We start from the raw sequence: 13,318 nt of genomic DNA on the forward strand, positions 1-13,318 counted from the left end.
CAGGGGGTCTTTGTGCTGCCACTTCATGGATTAGAAGCTTTCCATACCATCTTGAACGTACATTCTTCACTTTGAGCAGTTCTCTCCAGTGGGATTGTGGTGTTGTAATTCTTCCAGGAGCTTTGAGCACACCCTTAATTTTTTTCTTTCGCTTACTTGGATATCTCTTCCTTTGAATGAGCTTGTTATATAATAGCTAGCTTAGAAATCTGGTTCCTATCATATAAAAGATGCAGCCTACTAAAAATGGCCAAAGTGGTAACTACAGCCACAGTAGTAGGAATTTTAGCCCAGAGAAGGTGCTGCCAATGATTTATTTATCCTTTCTGTAAATGTAAATGATTTTAAGGTATTTTCCAGTGACTTGTGCTGCCTGCTGTGGCATTTAGTAGCATATAGGTGGGTAGCCAAAGGACAATTAGTTTTATGCCAGATCTGAGGTCTTGATCTTAGAAATATGTAATTGTGCACTTTTAGTCCCTCTTGTTAACACTGACTGTCACCTCTGTCTACGTTAATCCCGTTTGTCAGCATTAACCCCGTATCTCTCTGCACCTTTCCTTTCCAAGTACCTACCTTTTTAAACATTTTAATTGAATCTGCCTCCACCACCTCCTCTAGTAGCTTGTTCCAAGGATTCATCGCCCTCTGTGTGGAAAACCTCAGATCTCCTCAGAATTTTCCCTTTTCACCTTAAGCAATGCCGTCTAATTCTAGACTCTTCTAGCAGAAATTTCTTTTACTATCTATTCTATCCATGTCCCTCATAAATTTATTGGTGCTGGCATCCGTTAGTCTTGCGAGAGCATGGATCTGCGCCTGGAAGGTCTTCCTTCAGTCTGTGTTAGAGCAGCGTCTGTTGTGGCTGTAGAGGCCCACATGGGAGTGACAGTCTCGGCTTCATCGACTGCACTTGAAGGCGCTGTCCTCTAGTGTTGTCTTGGTGCTGTTTTTCCGATGAGTGTGCTTTTCTTCAGCAGCAAGCCTCAGCTTCTCTTCTCCTCTTTTTAGACCTTTGCGTAGTTCCAGCCTCCAGTGACAGCGATCGCTTGCGATGTCCTCCCACCTCTCGACGCTCATGTTCAGTGACTTCATGTCTCTCTTGCAGACATCTTTGAAATGAAGATGGGGCCACCCTTGTGCACTCTTGCCGGAGGCCAGTTCCCCGTACAGCAAGTCTTTTGGGATCCTCCCGTCTGACATGTGGTGTACATGGCCCAGCCAGCGGAGATGGTGTTATTGGAGCAGGGTGAAGAGGCTGGGTATCTGGGCATGGGCCAGGAGCTCATTGCTGGTGACTTGGTTAATCCACTTGATGTCCAGGATGCGTCTCGGGCTGCGAACATGAAAGGCGTTGAGACATCGCTCTTGTCTGTAGTAGAGGCTCCAGGTCTCGCTACCGTAAAGCAGTGTGCTGAGGACACAGGCCCTGTAGACTGCAACCTTGGTGTGCGTTGTCAGCTTTCTGTTCTCCCAGGCTCTCTTTGTCAGCCTAGCAAATGTTGAGGCTGCTCGTCCAATCCTTCTGTTGATCTCAGGGTCCCGGGAGAGACTGTCTGTGATGGTGGAGCCAAGGTATGTAAACTCGTGGACTACCTCCAGCTCGTAGTTGTTGATGGTAATGGCGGGGGGTGCTCAGTGCTTTGGCCCAACACGTCGGTTTTCTTCAGGCTGATGGTCAAGCTGAAGTCCTGGCAGGCTCTTGAGAAGTTGACCATGAGGCATTGCAGTTGCTCTTCAGAGTGTGTTGCCAGTGCCGCATCGTCTGCAAACAACACGTTCCTGATGAGTACTTCACGAACCTTGGTTTTTGCCCTCAGTCGGGACAGACTGAACAGTCTCCCATCTGATCCGGTGTGGAGGTAGACGCCATCAGTTGTTGTTCAAAAGGCGTGCTTCAACATGACTGCGAAGAAGATGCCAAACAGGGTGAGGGCAGGAACACAGCCCTGCTTCACACCGCTGCGGATGTCGAAGGCCTCCGAAGAAGAGCTGTCAAACTGAATGACACCCTTCATGTCTGTGTAGAATGACTGAACTATCCTGACAAGCTTCGGGGGACAACCAATCCTGGTGAGGATTTTGAACAGGCCGTCTCTGCTCACAAGGTCGAAGGCCTTCGTAAGGTCAATGAAAGCGATGTAGAGTGGTTGTCTTTGCTGTCTGCATTTCTCTTGTAGCTGTCGAAGGGAGAAGATCATGTCAATTGTGGAGCGTTCTGACCTGAAACCGCACTGAGACTCGGGATATACCCTTTTGGCTGCTTTCTGCAGTCTCTTCAGGACCACACGGGCAAAGATCTTCCCAACGATACTCAGCAAGGAGATTCCCCTGTAGTTGTTACAGTTGCTTCTGTCCTCTTTGTTCTTATATAGGGTGACAGTGTTGCAGTCTCTCATGCCTTGCGGCATTGCTCCCTCTATCCAGCACTGGCACAGTAGCTCATGCAAGTGGTTTAGCTGGTCGCCCTTTGCCCATTTGATGGCCTCTGGTGGAATGCCATCCAATCCTGGTGCCTTCCCAGTGCACCAGGCTTTGCCGTGAAGAACTCGCTGCTGAAGATGGTAGAGCCTAGCAAGAAAGGGAGGAGCAGATTTTCTCACTTTGACTCCACACATCCGACGGGCCTGTCAACCTTGTCAGCGTCTATGCCCCAACCCTCTACTCTACACAAGACACAAAGGATGAGTTCTACGATTGGCTCTCAATGATGATACAGGAGATCCCAAGTCAGGAACAGTTGCTGCTGCTTGGCGACTTCAACGCCAGAGTGGGTGCCGACCATGACTCCTGGCCAAGCTGCCTGGGGCGGTATGGGATTGGCAGCATGAATGACAACGGGCAACGACTGCTCGAGCTTTGCATGCTCCACGAATTGTGCGTCACCAACACCTACTTCCAGACCAAAGCTCAGCACAAAGTGTCTTGGCAGCATCCCCGCTCCAAACACTGGCACCAGCTAGACCTGATAATCACAAGGCGCCGTCACCTGAGAAACGTGCTCATGACTCGCTCTTTTCAGAGCGCCGACTGCGACACAGATCACTCTCTGGTTTGCTTCAAGATCAGACTTCGGCCGAAGAAGATGCACTGCGCCAAGCCTCCAGGCAAGCAGCGCATCGATGCCAGTAAGACATAACACCCAGACAAAGCTGCAGAGTTCATCAGGTCACTGGAGGATGCTCTCCTTGCAGACCCACCAGAAGGAGATGGTCAGCGATGGGACTCTCTCAGGGACACTATCCACAGCACTGCACTTAAGGCCTTCGGGAAGAAACGGGGTAAGACACAGGACTGGTTTGAAGCGAGCTCAAGTAAGCTCACCGGTGTCATCGAGGTAAAGCATGTTGCACTACTAGAGCACAAATGCCACCCCACCCAGGCAACACTGCAAGCACTAAGGACAGCAAGAAGCAAGGCCCAGGAAACAGCCAGATGCTGTGCAAATGACTACTGGCTACAACTACGCGAAAGCATTCAGTCATCATTTGACACAGGAAACATCCGTGGAGTGTACGAGGGGATCAAGAAAGCCATCAGGCCAACCCAGAGCAAGACAACACCATTGAAAACAATAACAGCCGAGACCATCAATGACAAAGGCAAGCAGATGGAGAGATGGGTGTAACATTACTCTGAACTCTCCTCCAGGGAAAACAGCATCACGGGCAGCGCGCTAGACGCCCTGGTATGCCTGCCTGTCATGGAGGAACTGGATGCATTGCTGATTGCTGAAGAGCTGAGCAAAGCCATCGACAGCCTACTCATAAATTTAAAAACCTCAATCCAGCCCGCTATATTCCAGTGAGAATCCCAGCTTCTTCAAATACCCCTTTCATTAATTGACCAAAGGCTCTGTTCGCTCATTGAAGGTAGTGGTGAGTTTCAACATTAATGTTTGCCCTTGCTGAGAGAAGCCTCCCAAGATGTTTTTTTTTCAGGGTCTGTGAACTTTTATTATCACTGGACTGGTCATTAGGCCTGGCCTTTCTCAATCTCACCAAGCAGTTTCTTTCATCAATCAGATGATGGAACCTCCTCCTTAAATTCATCTGTTTATGGAAATTCATCTCTATCTTACCCTTGCAAGCAAGAATATGCAAACCATGGTACTAACCAATAGATCTACAGCAGATTCATTGTCAGTGAATGCCAATGTCAATGAACATTGCCTCTTTGCCCCAGAAATTTTCTCTATCTTCCTTGCCATGGCATTATATTTTACCTCCACTGAACTTCTCTGAAGATTCAAGCTACTCTTCAACAGCGGACTGAAAAGCTTGAGCATGTAGATATTAAGAAAGAGAATGTGCTGGAGCTTTGGAAAGCATCAAATTGGATAACTCACTGGGACCGGATGAGATGTATCCCAGTCTACTATGGGAGGCTAGGGAGGAGATTGCTGAGCCTCTGGTGTTGACCTTTGCTTCATCAATGGGGATGGAAGAGGTTCCAGAGTATTGGAGGGTTGTGGACGTTGTTCCATTATTCAAGAAAGGGAGTAGAGATAGCCCAAGAAATTATAGACCAGTGAGTCTTACTTAAATTGATGGAGAAGATCCTGAGAGGCAGGATTTATGAACATTTGGAGAGGTATAATATGATTGGGAATAGTCAGCATGGCTTTGTCAGAGGCAGGTTGTGCCTTACGAGCCTGATTGAATTTTTTGAGGATGTGACTAAATACATTGATGAAGGTAGAGAAGTAGATGCAGTGCATATGGATTTCAGCAAGGCATTTGACAAGGCACCCCATGCAAGGCATGGGATCCAAGGGGACATTGCTTTGTGGATACAGAACTAGCTTGCCCACAGAAGGCAAAGAATGGTTGTAGATGGGTCATATTCTGCATGGAGGTCGGTGACAAGTGGTGTGCCTCAGGGATCTGTTCTGGAACCCCTACTCTTCATAATTTTTATAAATGACCTGGCTGAGGAAGTGGAGGGATGGGTTAGTAAATCTGATGATAACACAAAGGTTGGAAGTGTTGTGGATAGTGTGGAGGGCTGTCAGAATTTACAACAGGACATTGAGAGGATGCAAGACTGGGCTGAGAAGTGGGCAGATGTATTTCAACCGAGATAAATGTGAGGTGGTTCATTTTGGTAGGTCAAATATGATGATAGAATATAGTATTAATGGTAAGACTCTTGGCAATGTGAAGAATCAGAGGGATATTGGGGTCCGAGTCCATAAGACACTCAAAGCTGCTGTGCCGTTGACTCTGTTGTTAAGAAGGCATACGGTGCATTGGCCTTCATCAATCATGGGATTGAGTTTAGGAGCCGAGAGGTAATGTTGCAGCTATATAGGACCCTGGTCAGACCCCATTTGGAGTACTGTGCTCAGTTCTGATCGCCTCACTACAGGAAGGATGTGGAAACCATAGAAAGGGTGCAGAGGAGATTTACAAAGATGTTGCCTGGATTAGGGAGCATGCCTTATGAGAGTAGGTTGAGTGAACTCAGCCTTTTGTCCTTGGAGCGACGGAGGATGAGAGGTGACCCAATAGAGGTGTATTAGATGATGAGAGGCATTGATTTTGTGGATAGTCAGAGGCTTTTTCACAGGGCTGAAATGGCTAGCACGAGAGGGCACAGTTTTAAGGTGCTTGGAAGTAGGTACAGAGGAGACGTCAGGGGTAAATTTTTTACACAGAGAGTGGTGAGTGCATGGAATGGGCTGCCGGCGACAATGGTGGAGGCGGATACGATAGGGTCTTTTAAGAGACTCCTGGATAGGTACATGGAGCACAGAAAAATAGAGGGCTATGGGTAACCCTAGGTAATATCTAAGGTAAGGACATGTTCGGCACAGATTTGTGGGCTAAAGGGCCTGTATTGTGCTGTAGGTTTTCTATGTTTCTATGCTCTATGTTTCTAAAAAGAAGCTCTTTAAACAAGAACAACTACGCTCCAGAATCAAGGTTACCTAAACCTCGAGAGAGGAGTTGCATTTGTGGGTGCTCAGAAGCTCAATTCAAAGCAACCACTGATTCTTTCACTGAAGCAAAGAAAGGATTGGCCTTTCCTTCAACATCTACAGTTCATTTGTCCTCTATCAACCTGCCCTTGTTTCTGTACTATCAATAACGTTCTGTGCTAAAGCATCATGCACCAAATCATTGGTGGAGTGGAAAACAAAATTCTTCACTGAAGAATCATTGGTGTAAATCTTGTTAAGTAGATACACTCACTGAATTTATATGGTGGGAGAATAAATCTAGAACGCTGTCATGGAGGTTCGAGTGCTGGTTTCTGATTATATAAACTTCTGTCTAATAAAATTAAAAACCTAAAGAGTATGACCAAAGAATGAAATGTTCTTATCTGGATTCCTGATGCATATAACAATTCCTTAAAGATCTTCACATAAAATTATAAGCCATTCTGTGTATAATGCTACTCCTCTCTGGAATATTTGAATTTATAATTATCAAGTACTTTAGTTTAAAAACAGCATTATGATTTGTGAGTATGCTGGAGGAACTCAGCAGGCCACTACTACTATTACGTCGACTCAGGCCCAGGGGGCCAGCGTTGGGCACTATGATGGACTCTCCACTTCTCCTTCTCCCTTATCAGTGTGTTCAGTTCATCTACATTAGCCGCGCCGCTGTCTTCTAGGAGCGTGTTGACCATAGTCTTGGGTGGGCGCCCAGGGTTCATCCTCCCATGCTTGGGCTCCTATATGATGACTAGGCTGGCAGGTAGCTCGGGGTGGCGTAGACAGTGCCCCGCTAGTTGCAGTCTTCTCACCTCGATTTTAGTGGAGAGCATCAGTAGGTCATCATAGAACTCGAGGTTCATCATGTGCTGTTGCCAACTCACGTCAAGAGCCATCCGGAGCATTCGTGTATAGCAACCATCCAGAGACTTTCGCATCGTCTTGGTGAGTGTCCACGCCTCGCATCCGTACGTGAGAATGGACTCTGTGACTCAGCAGGTCAGGAAGGGAACAAACAGTCAACATTTCAGGCTGAGACCCTTCATCAGTCCTGATGGCAGGTCTTGGTCTGAATTGTCAACTGTTTATCCTTTCCATAGATGCTGCCTGACCTGCTGAGTTCCTCCAGCATCATGTGTGTGTTACTCTGGATTTCCTACATCTGCAGAATCTCCTGCGATTATGATTTGTGACGTATTTAAGTATTATAAGATTGACATTTCTATTATGTATTTCAGTGAACCATTTAAAACCCAATAATCTTCCTGTGATTTTTTTGTTGGATTCATGTGCTCAGTGAGGGGCCAAACTCAGACAGATTATGTTAGGGAGAGCGCTACATCCATAACTGATTTTTCCATGTGTGGTCTCTTTGAGCAAGGTCCCTTGCTGAAATCAGGGAAAATCTGGAATATTGTGTCCTACTTTCTACTAATTTAACATCTAATCATTTATCACATCTTTTATAGGAAGTACTTTGGTGAGAAGATTGGCCTGTATTTTGCATGGTTGGGACTATACACGAAAATGCTGATGCCAGCATCACTGGTTGGGATCATCGTATTTTTTTATGGTTGTATTACTATAGGCAATGATATACCAAGGTAAGATTTTACTGTAAACAAAAAGAGAGAAATTTGTTAATATCTTATCATTTATTGAGGAGAAATAAGAGCAGTTAATCCTATTAATATTATTGAATTGTCTCGTTCTAGCAGAATTATACAATCATATATTATACAATCGCAGTTGTATAATATTGTTCCATTTAAAGTGCTGTTGAACCATCAGTTAGTGTTGGCTCTTGGTAGGTTCACCCACAACAAACAGGTCAAAGGTCAGAGGCCAGACTAAGAGTGGTCCACTGGACCTTCGGGTTCAGGGTTCAGCTCAGGGCTGACAACCCTGACTAGTCAAAAAAAAATCTTTCACGGAAGGAGCAATGAAGAATCCTTCTACATCTTTGTGTGATGGTATTCCTGAGTCTCCACCCAGGACTTGTATGACTGACAGTAAACCGAGAGGGAGCTATTGACACAGTAAAGGAAGCTCTGAATGCCGCCAGAGATGGAGGACATTCATTGCTGCCCTAAACGCCAGCGGTGTAATGGGAAAAAGAAGAAGATTATCAATTGAGTGATTTGTAATACCCATCAAAAACTATTGGCACATGGAACGATAGGAGACTGATGATAGAAAAATAAGCCATTCAGCCCTGAGGTCTATACAACTATTAATGCTCCTCACAGGTTTGTTTCTACCATACTTTACCTTACATTATCAGTATGCACTGTACTCATCATGCTTCACCCTCAAAACATCCATTTACCTCAATAACCTCAACTGATAAAAGTTCCACACTTTGAATACAGATTATGGTTGAAAGTTCCTTGTGATCAGTGATAACAAGCAGCAGTTTAGACTGATTATGCAGCCTGGAAATTGTTCTGTTCTGTGGCCATTTCTCTTTCTTTCCTTAGACGGCTGAAAGGACAAAGAACCATGCATATTTGCAGGCTGAAGTACATTATACTCAGCATCGAAAGCACTTGTTCAGGCCAGTTTCAGTTACAATGGAAATGGGGGAAATGTTGACATTTTAAGTACAGAAACATTCAATTCCTCATTTAATTCAGCCTGATTTCTGTGAGATGTGCACATGGGATGACTTCATTCACCAGTCTCCATTCTAATCACAGTGTCAATGGAGACATTAACTTAATTTATTGAGCATCCCCAGTGCAATCCAGAGCTAAAGTGAGACTACATTCAGGCAAGTCCCCTACTTTCCCTTGGCCCTTTGGCTTCCCCCATCACACCCACTACTCCTGAGACCTCAGTTAAGAGGATGAGAATTCCTGGGGGTTCATAATGGGAATAATAAAGGAAGGAGATTTTTAAAAACTCTTCCCATTTTGAAAATTTGCATAACAGATAACTGACTTAAATGGAAATAAGATTGTGTTGGCTAAGTTCAGATTCTCAATGTCCTTTGGTTTTCTTTGTTTCAGTATGGAGATGTGTAATGAGCAGAATAACTTCACCATGTGCCCACTCTGTGACAAGTCCTGTGACTATTGGCATCTCAGCACAGCGTGTGCCACAGCCCGTGCCAGCCATTTGTTTGATAATCCTGCTACTGTCTTTTTTTCTATCTTTATGGTCCTCTGGGGTAAGAATTATCTGCTGTTCAGCTTTTAGTTAAATAATAATTATATAGCAGGTGGTACTGATTCCTGCCTGGTGGTTTTCAGCCTTTGGATACTGCAAGTGCATATTGGCTAGTTGTCAGCTTCTCCAGAACCTCTTGAGCAGATTGAGCATGTGGTTTCCTATACAATACATGCAAAGTACTGGAGGAACTCATCAGGTCAGGCAGCATCAATAGAGGGAAAGGAATAGTTGATGTTTCAGGCTGCAACTGTTCATCAGGAGTTTGGCTTCAAGTGTCCTGACAAAGGGTCTCAATCTGTTATGTCAACGGTTCACTTCCCTCCATAGATACGAGCTCGACCTGCTGAATTCCTCCAAAAATTTGTGTATGCTGCTGCTCCAGGTTTCCAGCATCTGCAGGCTCTCTTGTGGATTTCTATACTGTTTTACAAGCTGCATAACAGCTTGTGTAGGCATCAAGAGGGCAAAGGTGCACACATTCAAAAGATTAAGGAACACCTGTCTGATAATGATCCCTGGCATATGTGGCAGGGCATCAAGGGCATTATTGACTATGCAAAGAAAAGCAGCGTTGTGTAGATATTTAAAATCTTTGTTCTCAGCTGCATATCTCACCCAGTGTGCCAGACTAATGTCATTACCATCCTAAGGAGACAACATAGATTAAATTAAAGAACATGGGTAATCACACTGCTGGTAATGTGCTGCAGACTTCCAGGCAATCCAAGGGAGAGGAAAGAATAAATGTGTAGGTATTATTTCTAAAAATCAAGTGTTCTAGGGCAGAGAATTCAATAGCCTAATATTAACACTGCAGAAAGTATTGAGGGCACAGAATTCTTAAGCTTTATTCTGAGCTTTTTTTTTAGCTGATGGAGAGCAAATCAGGTAGGAGTCAGGATTAGGGATGTAGTTGGTGCAAGGGAACAGATGGTGGTGGGAATTCTTGATTTGGTTCAGGGAATGAAGGTGGCCCGGATAAAGGAGTGTCTCTGGGAGAGCATTTTGGTGGTGGTGGCCATAATTATTTTAGAATTAGCATAGTTATGGAAAAAGGCAAAGGTAAAATAGGAGTGAGAGTCTTAAATTATGATAAGGCCAGTTTTACTGGGAGGAGAGTTAACAAAAGAGAATTGAAAGTACCTACTTCAAAGTAAATAAGCGTCAGAACAATAGGAGGCTTTTAACAACATTCAAGGGGTTCTGGGTAAATGTGTTCTGGAAATAAAAAAGAGTTGGGACTAATCTTTTTTGGATTGGATTGATCTCCAGTCAAAAATGTTCTTTTAAGTTTTGGAAGAATCAGAAGTTATTTCTTTTTGAGGTGTATTGTTTTGCGAGAGCTTCTTAAGCTGGAAGCTATGAGAGAGAATGTTTCCTTTGGTAGATGAGTTTGAATGTTGAAGCACTGTTTCAAGATAAGACTAAGATGTGAAGGGATATTTTCTCGAAGTTTGTTAATCTTTAATGAAGAAATGTGTGTATACCAAGTTCATGAGGACATAGGAGCAGTAGTAGGACATTTAGGGCCATTGACTTTGCTCTGCCATTCAATCTTGTCTGATTTATTTTCCCTCTCAACCCATTCCCTTTCCTTCCCTCTGTAGCCTTTGTCACCCTTACTAATCAAGAACCTGTTAAACTCTGCATTAAACATAGTCATGTCTTGCCCTCCTCAGTCTCTGTGGCAATGAATTCAACAGATTCACCACTTGCTGGCTAAGGAAATCCCTCCTCATCTCTATTCTAAAGGGACATCCTTTTCTGAGGCTGTACCCTGTCCTCCTAGACTCGCCCACTTTTGGAAATACCCTAGGCCAGCGTTTCCCAGCTTGGGGTCATGGACCCCTCAGTTAACGGTAAGGCTCCATGGCATAAAAAAATGTTGGGAACCCTTGCTCAAAGCCTTTCAATATTTGGTAGATTTTAATACGATCTCCCCCCATTCTTCTAAATTCCAGTGAGTACAACCCCAGAGCCATCAGATGCTCCTCATATGTTAACCTTGTCAGTCCCAGGATCATTCTCATTCACCTTCTCTGGACCCTCTCCAATGCCAGCACATCTTGTCTTAGATATAAAGCCCAAAAATTCTCACAATACTCCAAGTCATAAAATATACCGGAGAATCAGTGAGACTTTGTCTAAACTAAGGTGAGATCCAGCAGTTTTGGATTTGGCAAGTTAAAACCAACAATTTATTCTATAAGATTCAAGATAATTTCCTGAACACAAGTGTTGTAGAGACCCGTCGAATTGTCGCTGACTCATGTAGTTGTCCATAGTTGTTTTGGTGGTAAGATACAGAAATAGATTGCATTGCCAGCCCTTTCTTCCATGCATATACGGCTGCTGCCCAGATTAGGATCCATCTGGGATTCCAACCAGATTGGGATTCGAACACAGGACCATCTGCCTCGAAGTCCAGTGCTGAAGCCGTTACATTACCGGCCGGCCCAAGGAAAGGGATCAAAATCATTGTTACTTTGGATCAGATTCAGCACATAGAACACAATAATAATAAAACCCACAATAAATACAAAGTTCCAGAAAACAGCCAGTAACATCTGACCCACCCTGCTCATGGCTGTCAGGGATGAGGTGACATAGCATCCACACCAGGATCACCAGACTCAAAAACAGTTACTTTCCCCAAGCCGTAAGACTGATCAATACCTCCACCCACTAAATCCACCACTATTGTATTATTTCCTGTAGGTCACCTTCTGTACAGGCTAGCATCAATTTATGGGCACACAATCTATGTGTCTGTAGAATGGCGTCAGTGTGGATGTGCTAGGTCCAGCTCTCCTCAGCCTCCTCAGAAAGTGGAGTCATTGGACAGTTTTCTTGACTGTGTAAGATGTGTTCTGAGATCATGAGAGGTTGTGTGTAATGACTACTCCCCAGAGTTTGAAACTGCTTGCAACGTAAAGGGAGGCATGTGTGGTGTGAGGTCTCCTGAAGTCGATATTCATCTCCTTTATCTTGTTGACTTTAAGGAAGAGGTTATTTGCTTGGCACCGGGCCTCGAGCTCTTTCACCTCCTCTCTGTAGGCTGTCTCACCGTTGTTCCAGTGTCGTGTCATCGGCAAACGTTATAGAAACATAGAAAATAGGTGCAGGAGTAGGCCATTCGGCCCTTCGAGCCTGCACCGCCATTTATTATGATCATGGCTGATCATTCAACTCAGAACCCAGCCTTCCCTCCATACCCCCTGACCCCTGTAGCCACAAGGGCCATATCTAACTTCCTTTTAAACATAGCTAATGAACTGGCCTCAACAGTTTGCTGTGGCAGAGAATTCCACAGATTCACCACTCTCTGTGTGAAGAAGTTTTTCCTAACCTCGGTCCTAAAAGGCTTCCCCTCTATCCTCAAACTGTGACCCCTCGTTCTAGACCTCCCCAACATCGGGAACAATCTTCCCGCATCTAGCCTGTCCAATCCCTTTAGGATCTTATACGTTTCAATCAGATCCCCCCTCAATCTTCTAAATTCCAACGAGTACAAGCCCAGTTCATCCAGTCTTTCTTCATATGAAAGACCTGCCATCCCAGGAATCAATCTGGTGAACTTTCTTTGTACTCCCTCTATGGCAAGGATGTCTTTCCTCAGATTAGGGGACCAAAACTGCACACAATACTCCAGGTGTGGTCTCACCAAGGCCTTGTACAACTGCAGTAGTACCTCCCTGCTCCTGTACTCGAATCCTCTCGCTATAAATGCCAGCATACCGTTCGCCTTTTTCACCGCCTGCTGTACCTGCATGCCCACTTTCAATGACTGGTGTATAATGATTATTGCTCGGGTGTTTGGTCCTGCAGTCATGTGTGAGCAGTGTACAGAAAGAGGCTCAGCACATAGCCCTGGGGGATGTCCTTGTTGAGGATGGTGGGGAGGAAGTAGTGGCTGTGTATCCTGACTATTTAAGGTCTGTTGGTTAGGAAGTGCATTTGCACGGAGGTGTATTTAAAGCGGGGAGTAGGAGTTTGTTCACCAAGGAATGTGGGATAGTCGATTTTTTGGGGGTTTTTTTTGCATTCATTAGTCTCATGAGACCATGGATTTTGCGCCTTGGAAGGTTTCCAGGGCGCAGGCCTGGGCAAGGTTGTCTAGAAGACTAGCAGTTGCCCATGCTGCAAGTCTCCCCTCTCCATGCCACCGATGTTGTCCAAGGTTAGGGCATTGGGAAC

General features: G+C 44.9%; 1 protein-coding gene across 1 annotated transcript in view; it reads left to right on the top strand.

Annotated features, from left to right (window-relative positions):
* Positions 1–13,318, top strand: part of LOC134359176 (anoctamin-2-like) — a 130,433-nt gene that overhangs the window by 41,300 nt on the left and 75,815 nt on the right. The window contains exons 10-11 of the mRNA XM_063072127.1: positions 7,417–7,551; positions 8,959–9,119. Coding sequence (XP_062928197.1) covers positions 7,417–7,551; positions 8,959–9,119 — 296 coding nt within the window. The remainder of the gene's footprint in view (positions 1–7,416; positions 7,552–8,958; positions 9,120–13,318) is intronic.

This window comes from Mobula hypostoma, chromosome 20 (assembly GCF_963921235.1).
Source record: "Mobula hypostoma chromosome 20, sMobHyp1.1, whole genome shotgun sequence".
Taxonomy (NCBI): Eukaryota; Metazoa; Chordata; class Chondrichthyes; order Myliobatiformes; family Myliobatidae; genus Mobula; species Mobula hypostoma.